This window comes from Hypanus sabinus, chromosome 25 (assembly GCF_030144855.1).
Source record: "Hypanus sabinus isolate sHypSab1 chromosome 25, sHypSab1.hap1, whole genome shotgun sequence".
NCBI lineage: Eukaryota > Metazoa > Chordata > Chondrichthyes > Myliobatiformes > Dasyatidae > Hypanus > Hypanus sabinus.
In genome coordinates, this window is record NC_082730.1 from 44,309,475 (window position 1) to 44,329,728 (window position 20,254).

Here is a 20,254-nt window from a genome sequence, read left to right on the forward strand (position 1 = left end):
ATAATTCTCTGTAACTTCCACCACCTTCAACGGGATCCCACTACCAAGCATATCGTTCCCTCCCCAACCTTCCTGCTTTCCGCAGGGATCACTCCCTACGCAACTCCCTTGTCCATTTGTCTCCCCCATCCCTTCCCACCGATCTCCCTCCTAGCACTTACCCTTTTATGCGGAACAAGTGCTACACCTGCCCTTACACTTCTTCCCTCACCACCATTCAGAGCCCAAGACAGTCCTTCCAGGTGAAGCAACACTTCACCTGTGAGTCGGCTGGTATGGTGAACTGCATCCAATGCTCCCGGTGTGGCCTTTTATATATTGGTGAGACCTGACGCAGATTGGGAGACCGTTTCGCTGAACACCTACGCTCTGTCCGCCAGAGAAAGCAGGATCTCCCAGTGGCCACACATTTTAATTCCACGTCCCGTTCCCATTCTGATATATCTATCCATGGCCTCGTCTACTGTCAAGATGAAGCCACACTCAGGTTGGAGGAACAATACCTTGTATACTGGCTGGGTAGCCTGCAACCTGATGGCATGAACATTGATTTCTCTAACTCTGTTAATGCCCCTCCTCCCTTCTTACCCCATCCCTGATATATTTAGTTTCCCCCTTTTTTTCTCTCTTTCTGCCCATCACTCTGCCTGTTCTCCATCTCCCCTCTGGTGTTCCCCTCCCCCTTTCTTCCTCCCTAGGCCTCCCATCCCATGATCTTTTCCCTTCTCCAGCTCTGTATTCCTTTTGCCAATCACCTCTCCGGCTCTCAGCTCCATCGCACCCCCTCCGGTCTTCTCCTATCATTTCGCATTTTCCCCTCCCCCTCCTACTTTCAAATCTCTTACTATCTTTCCTTTCAGTTAGTCCTGACGAAGGGTCTCAGCCCGAAACATCGACAGTGCTACTCCCTATAGATGCTGCCTGGCCTGCTGCACTCCACCAGCATTTTGTGTGTGTTGCTTGAATTTCTAGCATCTGCAGATTTCCTCGTGTTTGCTTTATATGTTAGATCTGGCTTTACTCCATTCACTATACTTGTAGTTCTCACATGACCTTTATCCTCCTCCACCTCACTATCTACTCTAATACTCTGGTTCCCCTCCTCCTGCAAATCTAGTTTAAACCCCCCCCCCCCCCCCCCGGAGCTGCACTTGCAAACCTTCCCACAAGGATATTAATCCCCCTCCAGTTCAGGTGCAACCCATCCCATCGGAACAAGTCCCACCTTCCCTGGAACAAGGCCCAATTGTCCAGAAACATGAAGTCCTCCCTCCTGCACCAACTCCTTAGCCACGTATTTAGCTGCATTATCTTCCTATTTCTAGCCTCACTAGCACGTGGCATGGGTAGCATTTCTGAGATTGCAACCCTGGAGGTCCTGTCCTTCAACTTTGCACCTAACTCCCTAAATTCTCTTTGCAGGACCTCCTCCTCCTTCTTGTCCCTACATGGACCACTACATCTGGCTACTCACCCTCCCTCTTGAGAATACCAAGAACTCGATCTGAGATATCACAGACCCTGGCACTAGGGAGGCAACAGACCATCCGGGATTCTTGATCTCTCCCACAGAACCTCTTATCTGTCCCCCTAACTATCGAATACCCTATCACTACTGCTCTCCTCTTTGAATCCAAACTCAGGTTGGAGGAACAACACCTTATATACCGGCTGGGTAGCCTCCAACCTGATGGCATGAACATTGACTTCTCTAACTTCCGTTAATGCCCCTCCTCCCCTTCTTACCCCATCCCTGACATGTTTAGTTGGGTTTTTTTCTCTCTCTCTGCCCATCACTCTACCTGTTCTCCATCACCCTCTGGTGCTTCCCCCCTCCACCTTTCTTTCTCCCGAGGCCTCCCATGACACTTCCCCTTCTCCAGCTCTGTATCACTTTCCCCAATCACCTTTCCGGCTCTTAGCTTCATCCCACCGCTTCCAGTCTTCTCCTATCATTTCACAATTCCCCCTCCCCCCTCTACTTTCAGATCTCTTACTATCTTTCCTTTCAGTTAGTCCTGACGAAGGGTCTCAGCCCAAAACGTCGACAGTCTATAAGGCTGCCTGGCCTGCTGTGTTTCACCAGCATTTTGTGTATGTTGCTCTCTTTTCCCTCCTTCTGAGCTGAGGGTCCAGTCTCAGTGCCAGAGATGCGACCATTGCAACTTATCCCTGGTAGGCCGTCCCCACCAACAGTATCCAAAACGGTATACTTATTATTGATGGGAACAGCCACAGGGGTGCTCTGCTCTTCCTGTCTATTACCGTTCCCTCTCCTGACAAGTCACCCAGCTACCTGTCTCCTGACTTTTAGGGGTGACTATCTCCCTGAAACTCCTGTCTATTTCTGCCTCTACCTCACGAATGATTGGAAGTTCATCCAGCTCCAGCTCCAGTTCTCCAACTCGGTTTGTCAGGAGCTGTAGCTGGATGCACCTTTTACAGGTGTAGTCATCAGGGACAATTGTGCTAGCTCTGACTTCCCACATACTAATACATTGCTTATAGCTCATGTGGTTCCATTGTTTAAAAAGGGTCCTAAGAGAAAACCTAGCAATTATCTATGATGTTGATGTCAGTGGTGGGTAAATTAATGGAAAGTATTCTTAGAGATGGTATACATAATTATCTGGATGGACAGGGTCTGATTAGGAACAGTCAACATGGATTTGTGCGTGGAAGGTCATGTTTGACAAATCTTAATGAATTTTTTGAAGAGGTTACTAGGAAAGTTGACGAGGGTAAAGCAGTGGATGTTGTCTATATGGACTTCAGTAAGGCCTTTGACAAGGTTCCACACGGAAGGTTAGTTAGGAAGGTTCGATCATTAGGTATTAATATTGAAGTAATAAAATAGATTCAACAGTGCCTGGATGGGAGATGCCAGAGAGTAGTGGTGGATAACTGTTTGTCAGGTTGGAGGCCGGTTACTAGTGGTGTGCCTCAGGGATCTATACTGGGTCCAATGTTGTTTGTCACGTACAGTACATTAATGATCTGGATGATGAGGTGGTAAATTGGATTAGTAAGTATGCAGATGATACTAACATATAGACAATAGGTGCAGAAGTAGACCATTCGGCCCCTCGAGTCTGCACCGCCATTCTGAGATCATGGCTGATCATTCACTATCAATACCCAGTCCCTTCCTTGTCCCCATATCCCTTGATTCCCCTATCCATCAGATATCTATCCAGCTCCTTCTTGAAAGCATCCAGAGAATTGGCCTCCACCGTCTTCTGAGGCAGTGCATTCCACACCTCCACAACTCTCTGGGAGAAGAAGCTCTTCCTCAACTCTGTTTTAAATAACTGACCTCTTATTCTCAATCCATGCCCTCTGGTACTGGACTCTCCCAACATCTGGAACATATTTCCTGCCTCAATCCTATCAAATCCTTTAATTATCTTAAACGTTTCAATCAGATCCCCTCTCAATCTCCTCAATTCCAGCGTGTACAAGCCCAATCTCCCCAATCTCTCTGCGTAAGACAGCCCTGCCATCTCAGGAATCAACCTAGTGAATCTACGCTGCACTTCCTCAATTGCCAGAATGTCCTTCCTTAAACCTGGAGACCAAAACTGTACACAATATTCCAGGTGTGGTCTCACCAGGGCCCTGTACAAATGCAAAAGGACATCCTTGCTCTTGTACTCAATTCCCCTTGTAATAAAGGCCAACATTCCATTTGCCCTCTTCACTGCCTGTTGCACTTGCTCATTCATCTTCATTGACTGATGAACTAGGACCCCTAGGTCTCTTTGCATTTCTCCCTTACCTAACTCTACACCGTTCAGACAATACTCTGCCCTCTTGTTCCTGCTTCCAAAGTGATAACTTCACATTTATTCACATTGAATGACATCTGCCAAGTATCTGCCCACTCACCCAGCCTATCCAAGTCTCCCTGTATTCTCCTAACGTCCTCTTCGCATGTCACACTGCCACCCAGTTTAGTATCGTCAGCAAACTTGCTGATATAGTTTTCAATGCCCTCATCTAAATCGTTGACATAAATCGTAAAGAGCTGTGGTCCCAATACAGAGCCCTGTGATACCCCACTAGTCACCTCCAGCCAGTCCGAGAAACACCCATTCACTGCTACCCTTTGCTTTCTATCTGCCAACCAGTTTTCTATCCATGTTGAAACCCTGCCCCCAATGCCATGAGCTCTGATTTTACTCACCAATCTCCTATGTGGCACCTTATCAAATGCCTTCTGAAAATCTAGCTGGCCCCTGGGGCTAGGTGAGAGTAAGTGTTCAGCACGGACTATAAAGGCCGAGATGGCCTGTTTCCGGGCTGTAATTGTTATATGGTTATACTGCAAACGGAGCACCCAACTGCCTTAACTGCTGCCTCCATTACCTACTAAGTTAATTAGATTAATTAAAGGACCTTACTTGGCCTTAACTCACTGGGAGCAAGCCTGTCCTCAGCCTCTGCTCGCCAAAGCCTTCTCGAGCCAAAGCCTTCCTACTCTGTCTCCCACTACTCCATTGCCCACTCCATTAATCTACTGGCTTTTTAAACACTTCCGCTGATCTCACAGGCCAACCTTCATGCACTTGCACAGTCGTGCCCCGTTCAAATGCTTGTCTGCATTAAATTCCATCTGCCATTTTCAGCCCATTTTTCTTGCTGATCCAAATCATGTTGATAGTCTTCCTTCCTTGCTGTCCACTGTGCCCCTAATCTTGGTGTCATCTGCAAATTTGCACATCATCATCCAGAGCATTGATATACAGTAGATGACAAACAGGTACAGAACAATTCCGGTGGCATGCCACTAGTCACAGGCCTCTAGCCATCTATCAAATTATGAGGGGCTTAGATAGAGTAAATGCTAGCAGGTTTTTTCCACTGAGGCTGGGTGGGACTACAACCAGAGATGATGGGTTATGGGTGTAATGTGAAAAGTTTAAGTAGAACATGTAGAAAAACTTCTTCTCTCAGAGGGTCTTGTGAGTTTGGAACGAACTGCCAGCATAGTGGTACTTGCACTCTCAACTTTAATGTTTAAGAGAAGTTTGGATAGGTACACGAATGGTAAGGATATGGAGGGCTGTGGTCCAGGTATGGAGGTGCAGGTCAATGAGAGTAGACAGTTTAAATGGTTCAGCATGGACTTGGTAGGCCAAAGGACCAGTTTCTATGCTGTACTTTTCTATGACACTATGCCTGTCTTGTGCGACTTCTATGTACTGATTAATGAAACTTTCTGAACACATTTGACAAACTTTATCACATCTAGTCCTTTTACAGTATGGAGTCCCAGTCAATGTGTGAAAAGTTAAAATCACCTAAATATTAACCTTCTGTTTCTTGCAATAGTGTGTGATCTTGGTACAGATTTGTTCCTCTAAATCCCATCGACTGTTGGGTGAAATATAATATAGCCCCATTAACGTGGTCATGCCTTTTTATTCCTCAGTTCCATCAATAAACCCTCACTGGACAAGTTCTCCAATCTGTCCTGACTGAGCACTGCCGTGACATTTTCCCTAACTAGTAACGTCATCCCTCCCACTCAGTCACATCTAAAACAATGGAAACCCAGTAACTGAGTTGTCTGTACTGCCCCTCCTGCAACCAAGTCTCATGCCAGATCTACTCACACTTCTAAGAAAGTAGAAGCATTATTTGTGATGGCACTTAACTTGGTCCCAGCACAGATCCTCTGGAATGAGAACCACAAGATGTAGGCCAATGGCCTATCAAGGCTGATCCATTTACCCTCTCAGTTCTGATTTTCTGCCTTCTCCCCTATTTCTTCATGCCCTGACTAACCAAGAATCTATCAACCTCTGTCTTAAATGTACTCAGTGACTTTGCCTAAACAGCCACATGTTGCAGTGAATTCCACAGATAACACTGAGGAATTGAAATTCCCGACCCTCTGCACCTCTGATCTCCTAATGAGGACTGTCTGATGGATATCCAAATTCCTCCTCCTCTAGTCAATAATCTACTCTTTTGTTTTGCTGACATTGAGTGAGATGGATTAATGGTGGATTTAATGTTACTTCTAGAACTTGGAGGAGCTGGAGAAAAGCCACACTGAACAGCAGTCAGCCGTGCAGAGTGAGCTTCGCAAAGAGATGGCACTCTTTCAGAAACGAATTTTAATGGACACCGTAAGTTGTGTAATACTGATAGGAAAGTAAGCACATGGGTGATTGAGTATGCTATTATATAGTGCTGTCCTGCTAATTTTCACAGGCAGACTGAAATAGCATGGGTAGTTCTCTGCAGGCTTGTCCTCTGTGTTTTCACCCAGACTCAGTTCAGGCACTTCCCCACTCCAGGCACTTATTCAATTCTTCCTTGCAATTTAGCACAGTGTCTCCAGTACTGACTTTGTAACTGAATGTATCACTTTCTAAGTGTAAGTAGGCAATAGGATAATGAAGCTATAAACCTACTCATGATATTCTTGCTGGCTTATCATATTTGAAAGCATTAAGTAGATCTGCTACCATATGAAAAAGCCACACTGTATACATATTATAATGAAAAAGTCATACATATTACATTGAAGCTACTTGTGATATTCCCTAAAGGTTAATTTGCAGGTCAAGTCTGTGGTGAGGAAGGCAAATGCAATGTTAGTATTCCTTTCAAGGGGACTAGAATATAAAAGCAAGGATATCATGTTGAAACTTTATAAAGCATTGGTGAGGCCTCACTTGGAGTTTTGTGAGCAGTTTTGGGCTCCTTATCTTAGAGTGAATGTGCTGGAACTGGAGAGGGTTCAATGGAGATTCACAAATATTATTCCAGGGTTGAATAGCTTGTCACAAGAAGAGAATTTGATGGCTCTGGGCCTTTATTCACTGGAATTCAGAAGAATGAGGGGTGACCTCATTGAAACCTATCCAGTGGTGAAAGACCTTGATAGACTTCCCTGTGGTGGGAGAGTCTCAGACCAAGGACACAGCCTCTGAATAAGGGGGGTGTCCTTTTAAAACGGAGATGAGGAGGAATTTCTTTAGCCAGAGAATGGTGAATCTGTGGAATTCATTGCCAGGGTTAGCTGTGGAGGCCAAGTCTTTATATTTAATGATAGATTCTTGATTTGTTGGGGCATGAAGGGATACAAGGAGAAGGCAGGATATTGGGACTGAGGAAATGGTGGAGCACTCAGTGGGCCAAATGACCTAATTCTGTTCCTGTATCTTAGAGACTTGTAGTCTAACACCGAGAATAAAGCTCTGTGCCCAGGTTCACTGGCATTCAATCATGGCTTTAGACTATCTGTAAATGACTTAACATCCACAAATATCTAATAAAATACAGACCCATAAATATGAAGGAAGCATTTCTTTAAAATTGAAAACACGCAAAATGTGTGCACACAAGAGGGCACAGCCTCAGGATAGAGGGGCACCCTTTCAAAAGTAAGATGCAGAGAAATTTCTTTAGCCAAAGGGTGGTGAATTTGTGAAATTTGTTGAAATATGCAGGTCGTTAGGTGTATTTAAGGCAGAGATCTATCGGTTCTTGACTGGACATGGCATCAAAGGTTATGGGGAGAAGGCCAGGAACTGGGGCTGGGAAGGAGAGGAAAAAAAAGAATCAGCTATGGCGGAGCAGACTGGATAGCCTAATTCCATTCCTATGTATTATGGTCTAATGGTCTAAAATCAATTTACATCATTAATTTGAAGAAATGACATCTTCTAACTTGCTCTGACAACTAGTGATTCCTTTTGACTGGAACTTGGAGTGCTATGCTTAACTCTTCAAAGGTCCAGGAAGAAGGGAAGACTGTAAGGGAAGAAGGTACACAATTCTTCACAACAGTGGCACTTACATCACAATATACTCTCAGTGGCACTCTATTAGGTACAGGAGTGGAACCCGGTTTAGTCTTCTGCTGCTGTAAAATATCGACTTCATGGTTCAATATGTGTACAGTCAGCCCTCCTTATCCGCGGGGGATTGGTTCCAGGACCCAGACAGACAGACATTATCGATCCCGAGGGAAATTGGGTTTCATTACAGCTGCGCCCGCCAAGAATAGTGTAGAAATATAGCAATATAAAGCCATAAATAATTAAATAATAATGTTGATCATGCCAAATGGAAATAAGTCCAGGACCAGCCTATTGGCTCAGGGTGTCTGACACTCCGAGGGAGAGGTTATAAAGTTTGATGGCCACAGGCAGGAATGACTTCCTATGATGCTCAGTGTTGCATCTCGGTGGAATGAGTCTGGCTGAATGTTCTCCTGTGCCTAACCAGTACATTATGGAGTGGATGGGAGTCATTGATGGCATGCAACTTGGACAGCATCCTCTTTTCGGACACCACCGTCAGAGAGTCCAGTTCCACCCCCACAACATCACTGGCCATACGAATGAGTTTGTTGATTCTGTTGGTGTCTGCTACCCTCAGCCTGCTGCCCCAGCACACAACAGCAAACATGATAGCAATGGCCACCACAGACTCGTAGAACATCCTCAGCAACGTCCAGCAGATGTTAAAGGACCTTAGTCTCCTCAGGAAATAGAGACGGCTCTAACCCTTCTTGTAGACAGCCTCAGTGTTCTTTGACCAGTCCAGTTTATTGTCAATTTGTATCCCCAGGTATTTGTAATCCTCCACCATGTCCACACTGACCCCTTGGATGGAAACAGGGGACACTGGTGCCTTAGCCCTCCTCAGGTCCACCACCAGCTCCTTAGTCTTTTTCACATTAAGCTGCAGATGATTCTGCTCGCACCATGTGACAGTTTCCCACCGTAGCCCTGTACTCAGCCTCATCTCCCTTGCTAATGCTTCCAACTATGGCAGAGTCATCAGAAAACTTCTGAAGATGGTAAGACTCTGTGCAGTAGTTGAAGTCCGAGGTGTAGAGACCTCCTGCGGATGCCAAAAAACGTGGATGCTCAAGTTCCTTATTTAATCTATCTCAGTGCGGTGGACTTTAGGTCCCGGCGGAGCTCTGGACCTTATTTAACCTGGCTCAGTGCGGTGGACTTTAGGACCCAGTGGAGCTCAGGACCCACTGCTCTCAGTGTTTCTGTTTCATTGATGGAAAATTATCACAACTGAAAATAAAGTGGAAATAATAAAGCGATCAGAAAGAGGTGAAACACCATCAGTCATTGGAAAACTGTTCGGCTACAGTTGGTCAATGATTGGAACAATTTTAAAGGATAAGAGTGAGAATAATGGAGCATGTGAAAGGCCCTGCCTCGATGAAAGCTACAACTATTACTAAGCAATGCAGTGGTTTAATTATTGAAATATATACATTTCTTAAGTGTTTTATATGCATAGAAAGGTAAAATATATACTATATACTAAGACAAACATTTGACTAACTGACACCAAATAATACTGATGTACCTGTTCCGACTTACTTATAATGCCAATTAGAAAGTAAATCCTATGTAAATAGTTGCTATATTGTATTGTTTAGGGAATAATGACAAGAAAAAAGAAGTCTGTACATGCTCAAACAACAAGTGCTGGAGAGAGAACTTCCAGGTTTTCCCGATCCGTGGTTGGTTGAATCCACGGATAAGGAGGGCCAATTGAATTCAGAGATGCTCTTCGGCCCACCATGTGTAATTATTTAAATTACTGTGCCTTCCAATCAGCTTGAACCAGTCTGGCTATTATCTTCTTACCTTTCTCTTTATAACAAGGCATTTTCTCACACACAACTGCCGCTCACTGGATTTTTTTTTGCACCATTCTCTGTAAACTCTACAAGCTGCTGTCTGTGTAAACTCCAGATCAGCAGTTTCTGAGAAACTGAAACCACCTGTCTGGCACAAACAATTATCCCATGGTCAAAATCATTGAGATGACATTTCTTCCCCATTCTGATGTTGGGTCTGAACAACTGAATATTTTCACCATGTCTGAATGCTTTAATGTTTGATTTGCTGCCACGATTGGCTGATTAGATGTTTGCATTAATGAGCAGGTGTACCTAATAAAGTGGCTACTGAGTGCAGTTTATTATTGTTTCTTTATAACTCAAAATATGTTGTAATAAGCTCTCTTTGCTCTAATGTACAGCAACAACAGGAGATGGCTACAGTGCGCAAGTCCCTACAGTCCATGCTGATGTGATGTCATTCAGTGGATACCCATCCTTCACAGTGCCTAGTGGCTGTTTTATATTAAAAGCTTTTTCATGTTGCTGCAACAATCTCAGTTTATTGTTATTATCTCAAAGTTCAAAATTTAGTCATCTCAGTCTTTGTAATCTCAAAGCTTGGTTATAAAGCTGCCTTCTCAGTATGTTTATTTCTTCAATGCCAAGTCACTATATTGAAATTATTAACCAGAATAAAACGGTTTTACTCTGCCACTTGGTTAAAAGCTGTTTTCTTCCTATCCTGCCCTCCAATGTGTATTATTATTGTTCAGTTGCATTAAATGTGTAAAACACTTCAATCAGGGGCCTGACCAAGATGTAGTTTCCCCTTGGTGTCCCTCCTTCTTCTTACTTTTCTCACCCTTCTGGCTTCACCTGTCATCTTCTAGCTAGTCCTTCTTTCTCTCCTTCCATATTTATATTCTGGCATCTTCCCCCATACTTTCCATCGTGAAGGGTCTTTGCCCAAAACATTGACTGTTTATTCATTACCATAGATACTGACTGACATTCTGAGTTCCTCCGGCATTTTGTGTGTGTTACTGTGGATTTCCATCTTCTGCTGAATCATGTGTTGAGAGGATGTTTCCTCACATGGGAGAAGTTTGAACTAGGAATCAGAATTTAAAAAGAGACCTGAGACAAGGCAAAAATATTTCTCCCAAAGAGAAATGGAGGGAGTATCTTGGAATATTAAGGCAGAGATGAGTGGATATTTGAAAAGCAAGTAGATGAAATTGATGAATGTGGACATAAATGCTGAGTAGAGATTAAAATTAAAACAGCTATGGCCAAGCAAGCTTTAACAGGTATACCGGCTTGAATAAGCAAGTTGCTAACTTCTGCGCTGAGTTTGTTTTAGTTGCATTAATACAAATAAAATCTCACATTAAGCTGTTTGAGAAAACACAGGACAAAGCAGCAAAATCATGGTTAAAACTGTGTGCATACATCTACTGATGCTTCTGGATACATCAGTTATGTTCCTGGGATCATTGGGTGTTTCGGGTCTTTCAACATCATACACCCTCCTCCAGGTGACCCAGCTGGGGCTGATCAGACCCCAGTTTGTGTCCATATGTAGCTAGTCAAAAAGGTAGGTTGTAAGAAGCCACCTAGGCTTCGACCCAGAATTTAAGATTTTCCCACCTCATCACTGACTTCAGTAGAATTAGCCATCTTTTACGTGTAACCCTCAGGTTTGGCCGGCAGTGTTAGTCTAAGGAAGACAGCCCTGCCAAACGTGTGGAATCTGAGGTGCAAATCCTCCTGTTTGTGTGGATGCTGTGTGATGTTACCCTGTTACAAATCACCACGAAATAAAAGACAGTATACCATATGCAATTAAATGATTTAGCTTTATAATTATTAATTTAATTAAAGGGTTAGTAAAGGAAGTAAAAAAGGCACATTTTAATGAAACTATCTAATGTGCACATGTTGGAGATCACCGTTTCCCTTCCATTGGTCCTCCATCAATTTCCCTGGGTTTCGTTGACTCCTGGCCCCACTCCAAGTCCACTCAGTCTTGCTGGCTACGACCTTTCTTTTCAGGCGTCTTCTCTCCATCTCTCGCTTAACAAAAGACCCAGATCACTTTGTTCTCAGGAACACAAGAAAATAAAATCATTCCCTTCATTGGATGGTGCACATTCCAAAGCCCCCATTATTTCTAGCCATAACCCAAACACTGCTGCTGTTGAGAAACCATTATGTTAGCAGTGAAACCTTTCCAAGGGTGTTACATACACACCAGGTTTCCACCAGACCAGGGAGTCCCAACCTTTTTTACCATGGACCAATACCGTTAGGCAAGGGGTTGGGAACCCCTGCACTAGACCAAAATTGGGTCAAAAATTTCCATGTTTATACAAACAACACCTCCATTTCATTGTAAAGGCAGTGCTTATTGGTTTCTGCTGTTTTATACCAGCCAAGAAACATTCCATTCAAATATGTAGATCAGAGTTAAGCAATCTGATTAACACAAGATCATAGCCTTATGTTGATATGTGTAAGGATCCCATTAATGTATTGCTTTTCACATCATCTTGCTTTCATTTCTATGAAACACTGGAGGTTTTCTCTGGTCATCAAGTCCATCCAATGGCATTTTCTCCTTCATTTGCCTTAACCTAATGTCACCTATATATGTTTACATTTAAAGCAGTGTTTGACAGGCTCTTGATTAGTTAAGGCATCAAAGGTTAAGGAGAGAAAGCAAGAGAATAAGGTTGAGAGGGATAAATCAGCCATGATTGAATGGTGGAGCAGGCTGATAGACAAGGTAAGGTCTCAGAATGATCTATTCATCACTGCTTTTTTTCCATATTTTTAGTCTTTTCTACATTGGTTGTTTATCCATCTTTGTGTTCACTTTTTCATTAATTCTATTGTTTCTTTGTACTTACTGTGAATGTCCGCATTAAGATGAATCTCAAGGTATACTTTGAACATGGAACAGTACAGGCCCTTCAATCCACGATATTGTACCAACCATTTAACTTACTTCAAGGTCAACCTAATCCTTCCCTCACACAACTCTACATTTTTCTATCATGTATATGCCTAAGTCTTTTGGGCTGAATGGCCTAATAATACTGCTCTGTATCTTAATGGATATGACCATGTTGCTCCCTTCTTGCCTTGGGATAACTTAAGTGCCAATTAACCAACCAAACAACATCTTTGGGATGTGGGAAGAAATCTGAACTACAGAATATCCACACAGGGAGACCAAACTCCATACAATTGCAGACAAACTTAGAAGCAAGCTCGTGTTACTGGAACCAAAAAAACAGGTGTATTACCTATAGATCCACTGGGCACCTTGTCCCAAATAGATTGGAAAAGTCAGAGTAGCCACTGGGAATAGATGAGATGGTGACAACCTGATGGAAAGGAGTGGCTAATAGTGCACTATTCCCAATTGAATTCTGGTTCCACAGGCACAACTACACTTACATTAGAAAAGATTAATTTTGTCACGTGCACTAAACATACAGTGACATGCACTACTTTTGTATCCATGACAGTCGGAGAATTGTGCTGGGGTCAGTCCACAAGTGTCAGCACACTTCCAGTGCCAACATAGCATGCCCACAACTCGCTTACCCATACGGTTTTGAAATGTGGGAGATAACCAGAGTACCTGGGGGAAATGCATGGGGAGAATGTACATATTCTTCATAGCAGTGGGAATTGAACCCAGGTCACTTTTATTAGCCATTTTCAGTTATACAATAGTCATTAACAATGATCAGTTGAAGCCTGGGTAGCTGATTAATACTATTTCAGAGGATAGTGATTAGACCACACTTGGCAGTATTGTGAACAGTTCTGGTTGCTTCATTATAGAGGATGTGGAAGCTTTAGAGGGTGTAAAGATTTAACAGGATGCTGCTTGGATTAGAAAACATGTCTTTTGTGGATAGGTTGAGTGAACTAGGGCTCTGCTCTTTGGAGTGAAGGAGAATGGGAGATCACTTGATAGAACTGTACAAGATTATGAGAGACATAGTTCAAATGGACAGCCAGACATTTTCCCAGGGTAGAAATGGCTAATATGAGTGCATATTATTTTAATGTGATTTGAGTAAAGTATTGAGCACTATCAGGGGTGGTGGTAGAGACAGGTACATTAGGAACATATAAGAAACACTTATAGAGGCACATGGATGATAGGAAAATGGAGAGCTATGTAGGAGGGAAGCGTTAGATTGATCTTGGAGCAGGTTAAAAGGTCAACAGGAGCAGGTTAAAAGGTCAACACATAGTAAGCCAAAGGGTCTCCACTCTGCTTTGCTATGATGAGACAGAACTGAAGCACTGTAAACCACAAACATGGGGGGGGGGGGGAGGGCAAAGACAGAAGAGGGCTGCTTACACACAAGCAAAGCCATTGAGAGGAGACACCACCATGTCATGAGCCAAAACAAAACCAGAATGACCACAACATACACACTTATCATGAATAAAGCAATCTTTATTTACATCAGCACTTATTTAGAAAGATTACAAGAATAAAATCAAGAGGCTCAATCCACTAAAGGCAATATTAGGTGAAGCTTTCTGTATTCTCATAAACAACCAAGGTTTGTGCAAATTAATTATATTGCCATTAGATCCTGTTCCAGGTGAATGGGGATGCTCAGTAAGAAAATATGTTGACTAGATTACCTGTCAGCAGATTATTCCAACTATTCATGGAATTTTCCAGTTACAAGATGTTTTTCAGAAACAGCTAAGCCCAAGAAAAAGGGGCATAGACAACAGATGCTTTGGATCATTCTGTTAATCATGTCTGGCATTCAGAAATATATTTAGAGATGGTAGGCTAGTGAGGTCCAGATCCCACTCTCACTGCGAACAAAGAGAACCCTTCTTAAATGTTCAGTGCACACAATATGAGCAGATGCCCGTATCCACAATCCCCACACCCATTCCGATCCATATGCTTGAGAAATACTGCCACAGATCCATTTGTAATACTTGCTGTTGCAACAGACTGATGATAACAAACACTATATGGCTTCAGTGCTACAAGTACAAGTAATTCCAGGTTGCTGCATAGTTTGGGAATTGTCATGTGTGAAAGGACTTTGAGTACTCAGCAGCCTTCTTTCCCCACTGTTCAAGATGCAAAATCATTCTGAAATATTTTTTTATTTTAGAGATCTGATGTGTCATTAGTCATTTAACGTTATTTAAAATTAGCTTCAGACTCAGAGTTCACTTCAAAGATCAATATAGTACTCATCTCCAAACCCTGTATTACCCACACTATCAGGAGCTTTGTACACCAAAAAAATAATTGGACCAAAATGTATGGTGTATATTTAATAAAATAATTACATAATGCAAAAAAAGCTATCTGTTATATCTGGCAAAGCCAGCCCTTGTTACTATCTGAAATTTAGACTTTTACACATTGCCCAAAAGTCCCCAGTACAAGAGGTGAAAATTTTGATTCCATCTATTACTATATTCGTTGTCCTGTCTGCATTTTCTAGAAGAAACTACATAAAATGACATTTAGCAGTTATCTCTCAGGAAAAGTTGTTACATATGCACAGGAATAGATTACTGTACAGCAGCAACGCTTGCTACAGGAAACAGAGGCAGGCTAGATTAAGCACTGAGCCACCACGTTTGATCATAGTGGTACCCCAAACCCTCAAGCACCAGAGAAGATTGAAATTATTAATAGATGCCAATGAAGATATAGTTACCAACTTTTGCACTGAAACTATGTACAAAACGCAACAATAATCAGGTCACATTCTGCTCTTTTTTTCCACAGCCAAAGGAGAACATAGGGTATTGATCTCTGATGTATAACAACACAAATCCAAGATGCCCAATCCATGAACCACTCAGCTAATTAACTGGAAATACTCGAAGTTAGAAAAATTGTGTGGTGTGTACTGAAACTAAGAAACCATGTGATCCATCTAAAACCCTATATTAAATTCAGCATCTATTTCAGAATGGAAAAAATATGTATTACTCACAGCAGTGTAGGTATGAGTGAGCCATCTGAAACTGGACAACTACCAAAATAGTTGAAGGCCAGGCTTGTTCTGAGCTGTGGTGGAAACATGGACCCACCCAGGCTTGGGAGGCAGACTATATTCTGCAACAGGAGATGAACTACACCCTCATTGTGGAGATCATTTTATTATAGAAAGGTACTGACTCATTACCCACATGGAGGAAAGAGCACTTCAGTATGAAGTATGCTATTACTTGACAGGCAGTAAGCAGGTGCAAGGAATCGGGTCAAATCCAGCACCAGTCCAGCAAGTAATTCTCTTTGCCTACAACTCTAGGCACTGAGGATACTGTGCACATTTCCAGTACTATTTAGGCCAATAAATCATTCTGCATGAAATCACTTCACAGGATTTCAGACCAAGAGAAAAAGTCTCTTTTAGTTTGATGTCCCGTGAAGTGACTTGATTTGTTTAAAGAATTCCCCCAAAGAGAAACTGTTCAGGGCAGGACCCTCTGTGAAGATCAGTGTCTTGTTCCTCTTGGTGATGGCACAAGGTGAAGGCTAGTTTGGAAAGTTAATGATTCATGGGAAATGGCATTCTGAATAAGTCAGGAAGTTGCAGCCTCGCTCTTGTGGGGTGAGTTTTATTTTTTGAAAGTGAAAGCACTTTTGTGGCTATTTACTCCTTTACATGTTGACGTGTAAAAAAAGACAAAAGCATCGCAAACTAAACAGTCACATGACACTGCACCTTAACTTGCAGTCCAGTACAGTATACACAAGGCCCCTTTAATTACACACTTTCATACGGTTCAGTAGTTAATATCAGAATCAGATACAGCATTATTGGTGTAATTAGGACATATATTACAAAATAGTGCATTGCAAAACTTTAACCCACAGGAGGTACAGTCTCTTCTGCCACTTCTTTTTAAATTTTAAGGAAACTCTCCAGATCACATAGCCAAAACAATTTGCTTTCTTGTAAAGTACTGTCTGCAGTTCACTCACCTCAGGAGCGAGGCTCTCACTTGGCACAAGGAACCCTATTCCCTCACTCACAGTCCTTACCTGCAATATGGCTCATCTGACTTCCACAAGACAGTAGTAACTTCAATTAAGTTCACACTCAAGCCTTCAGCACAATGGAAAGTTGGCCAAGTAGGTGGGAAAAGATTGAGCAAAACCCCATGTGCTCTTCTACATCCTGTATGAGACCAGGTCCCTTCCTGACCTGCCCATGTTACAGGGAGTCATGCGTGCAGCAGCAAGCCAGCTCTTTCCACAGTCTGCCTATTTAGGAGTGCTAGTTAGACTTCATTCAGAAACTGAGGCTTAAATAAAAAAAAGTGCACACAATGATTGAACCATAAATTAAATAATTTGTTCACTTCTTCCATTCTGATGCTTTTCTCTATATACATTTCCTCAGTCATGCCCTGGGGTCGCTTCAGCAAGCACAGTGGTTAAGTCACTCATGATGGTTTTGCTCCTGGGAGCTGATTGGCGAGGAGGAGATGGAGTTGATTTTGAAGATGTTAATGTGGAGATGAGAGGCGATCTGATTGCAGACTCCCACTGAGTAACGGATTAGGTCAAAGAGAGACCACACCTGAGGGTCAAAGCAGAGAGAACACTTAGTGGGGAAAAAGAGTACAGTGGCTCCTCTGTCACGAACCACAATGGAACAGACAAACCAAACACAGCACATTCTGGTCTGGGGTCACTCAACTCAAGCTACAGAGCACATTCAAACAGTATCTACGGTCTCATGGTAGTTGTGATTTTACAAAGAGTTGCCCCCAGTGGAATCAGTCCCTTTCATACCCAGAGCATTGCATTTAAACTTCACATTCAGGACATCTACAGTAGGACATGCCCTCTTCCCACTGCTACCATCAGGGAGGAAGTACAGAATCCTGAAGTCTTCGGAAGGCTTTTGACAAGGTGCCACACATAAGGCTGCTTAACAAGTAATGAGCCTACGATATTACAGGAAAAATTCTGGCATAGATAAAGCAGTGGCTGATTGTCAGGAGGCAAAATGTGGAAATAAAGGCAGTCTTTTCTGGATGGTGGCTATGGTGTTCCACAGGGGTCTGTGTTGGGACTAATTCTTTTTACGCTATATATTAATAACTTGGACAATGGAATGGATGGCTTTCTTGAAAAGTTTACAGACAATGTTAAGATAGGTGGAGGGACAGGTAGTTTTGAGGAATTAGAGAAGGACTTAAATTAGGAGAATGGGCAAAGAAACGGTAGATGGAATACAATCAGTCAGTGTTTGGAAATGCACTTTGGTGGAAGAAATTAAAGAGTTGACTATTTCTAAATGGAGATAAAAAAATTTAAAAAACAAGTGCAAATGGACTTGAGAATCCTGTGCAGGATTCCTTAAAGGTTAATTTGTAGGTTGAGTCTGTGGTAAGGAAGGCAAAAGCAATGTTAGCATTCAAGGACTGGAATATAAAAGCAAGGATGTCATGTTGAAACTTTGTAAAGGACTGGTGAGATCCACTTGTGAGAGTTCAAAGGAGGTTCACAAAAATGATTCTAGGGTCAAATGGCTTGTCAGAGAGAGGTGAATCTGTGGAATTCTTTGCCACAGGCGGCTGTGGAGGCCAAGTCTTTATGTATATTTAAGGAAAGGTTGATAGATTCTTGATTGATCAGGGAGAAGGCAGATTGTGTCTGACAGGAAAATTGGATCCGTTATGATGAAATGGTGGAGCAGACTCAATGAGCCAAATGGCCTAATTCTGCTCCTATATCTTATTGACACACTCAATGTTTTAGGAGCAGTTTCTTCTCCTCTGCCATCAGTTTTCTGAACAATGAATCCATTGTCCTTACTATCTTTCTTCTCTTTTTGCACTACTTATTTAAATTTATTTTCTGGTTTGGAAGGGCCACTGAACAGGATTGGAAAAAGCTGCAGAAGTTGTAAACTCAGCCAGCTCCATCGTGGACACTGGCCTCCCCGGCATCTAGGACATTTTCCAAAGTCAATGCCTCAGAAAGGCAGTATCCATCATTGAGGACCTCCATCACCCAGGACATGCCCTCTTCTCATTGCTACCATCAAGGGGGTACAGGAGCCTGAAGAGAGAGACATTTTAAGAACAACTTCTTCCCCTCTGCCATCAGATACATGGACCCACGAACACTGACACACTATTTTGTTCTCTTCTTGCACTTTTAAAAAATATATGTATTGTAATTTATAGTAACTTAAGTATTGCACTGTATTGCTGTCGCAAAACAAGTTTAACGACATCGTGATAAACTTATTTCTGATAAGAGACACAAAAGGGGTGCCATGGAAGCATAGCTGTTAGTGTGACATTGTTACATACAAACATAGAAAATAGGTGCAGGAGTAGGCCATTCTGCTCTGTACCTGTCCCTGTACTGTACAGTCCCTGTACCTGCTTTCGCTCCATACCCCCGATCCCTTTAGCCACAAGGGCCATATCTAACTTCCTCTTAAATATAGCCAATGAACCGGCCTCAGCTGTTTCCTGTGGCAGAGAATTCCACAGATTCACCACTCTCTGTGTGAAGAAGTTTTTCCTCATCTCGGTCCTAAAAGGCTTCCCCATTATCCTTAAACTGTGACCCCTCGTTCTGGACTTCCCCAACATTGGAAACAATTTTCCTGCATCTAGCCTGTCCAAATCCTTTAGAATTTTATACGTTTCAATAAGATCCCCCTCAATCTTCTAAATTCCAGTGAGTATAAGCCTAGTTGATCCAGTCTTTCTTCATATGAAAGTCCTGCCATCCCAGGTATCAATCTGGTGAACCTTCGCTGTACTCCCTCTATGGCAAGAATGTCTTTCCTCAGATTAGGGGACCAAAACTGCACACAATATTCTAGGTGCAGTTTCACCAAGGCCTTGTATAACTGCAGTAGAACCTCCCTGCTCCTGTACTCAAATCGTTTTGCTATGAATGCCAACATACCATTTGCCTTTTTCACCGCCTGCTGTACCTGCATGCCCACCTTCAATGACTGGTGTACAATGACACCAAGGTCTCGTTGCATCTCCCCTTTTCCTAATCGGCCACCGTTCAGATAATAATCTGTTTTCCTGTTCTTGCAACCAAAGTGGATAACCTCACATTTATCCACATTAAATTGCATCTGCCATGAATTTGCCCACTCACCTAACCTATCCAAGTCACCCTGCATCCTCTTAGCATCCTCCTTACAGCTAACACCGCCGCCCAGCTTCATGTCATCCGCAAACTTGGAGATGCTGCATTTAATTCCCTCGTCTAAATCATTAATATATATTGTAAACAACTGGAGTCCCAGCACTGAGCCTTGCGGTACCCCACTAGTCACTGCCTGCCATTCTGAAAAGGTCCCATTTACTCCTACTCTTTGCTTCCTGTCTGCCAACCAATTCTCTATCCACATCAATACCACACCCCCAATACCGTGTGCTTTAAGTTTGCACACTAATCTCCTGTGTGGGACCTTGTCAAAAGCCTTTTGAAAATCCAAATATACCACATCCACTGGTTCTCCCCTATCCACTCTACTAGTTATATCTTCAAAAAATTCTATAAGATTCGTCAGATATGATTTTCCTTTCACAAATCCATGCTGACTTTGTCCGATGATT

At 42.7% G+C, this 20,254-nt stretch overlaps 2 protein-coding genes across 2 annotated transcripts in view; one reads left to right on the plus strand and one right to left on the minus strand.

Moving 5' to 3' along the window:
• sycp3 (synaptonemal complex protein 3) overlaps nucleotides 1-10,316 on the plus strand; it is a 172,964-nt gene extending 162,648 nt beyond the window's left edge. Inside the window, exons 8-9 of the mRNA XM_059950682.1 lie at nucleotides 6,033-6,137; nucleotides 10,039-10,316. Of these exons, the coding sequence (XP_059806665.1) occupies nucleotides 6,033-6,137; nucleotides 10,039-10,092 (159 nt within the window). The 3' untranslated portion in view covers nucleotides 10,093-10,316. The remainder of the gene's footprint in view (nucleotides 1-6,032; nucleotides 6,138-10,038) is intronic.
• A 5,929-nt stretch (nucleotides 10,317-16,245) lies between these two features.
• The window catches only part of LOC132381203 (choline/ethanolaminephosphotransferase 1-like), a 113,457-nt gene continuing 109,448 nt past the window's right edge, over nucleotides 16,246-20,254 (minus strand). The window contains exon 8 of the mRNA XM_059950502.1: nucleotides 16,246-17,229. Within this exon, the coding sequence (XP_059806485.1) occupies nucleotides 17,089-17,229 (141 nt within the window). The 3' untranslated portion in view covers nucleotides 16,246-17,088. The remainder of the gene's footprint in view (nucleotides 17,230-20,254) is intronic.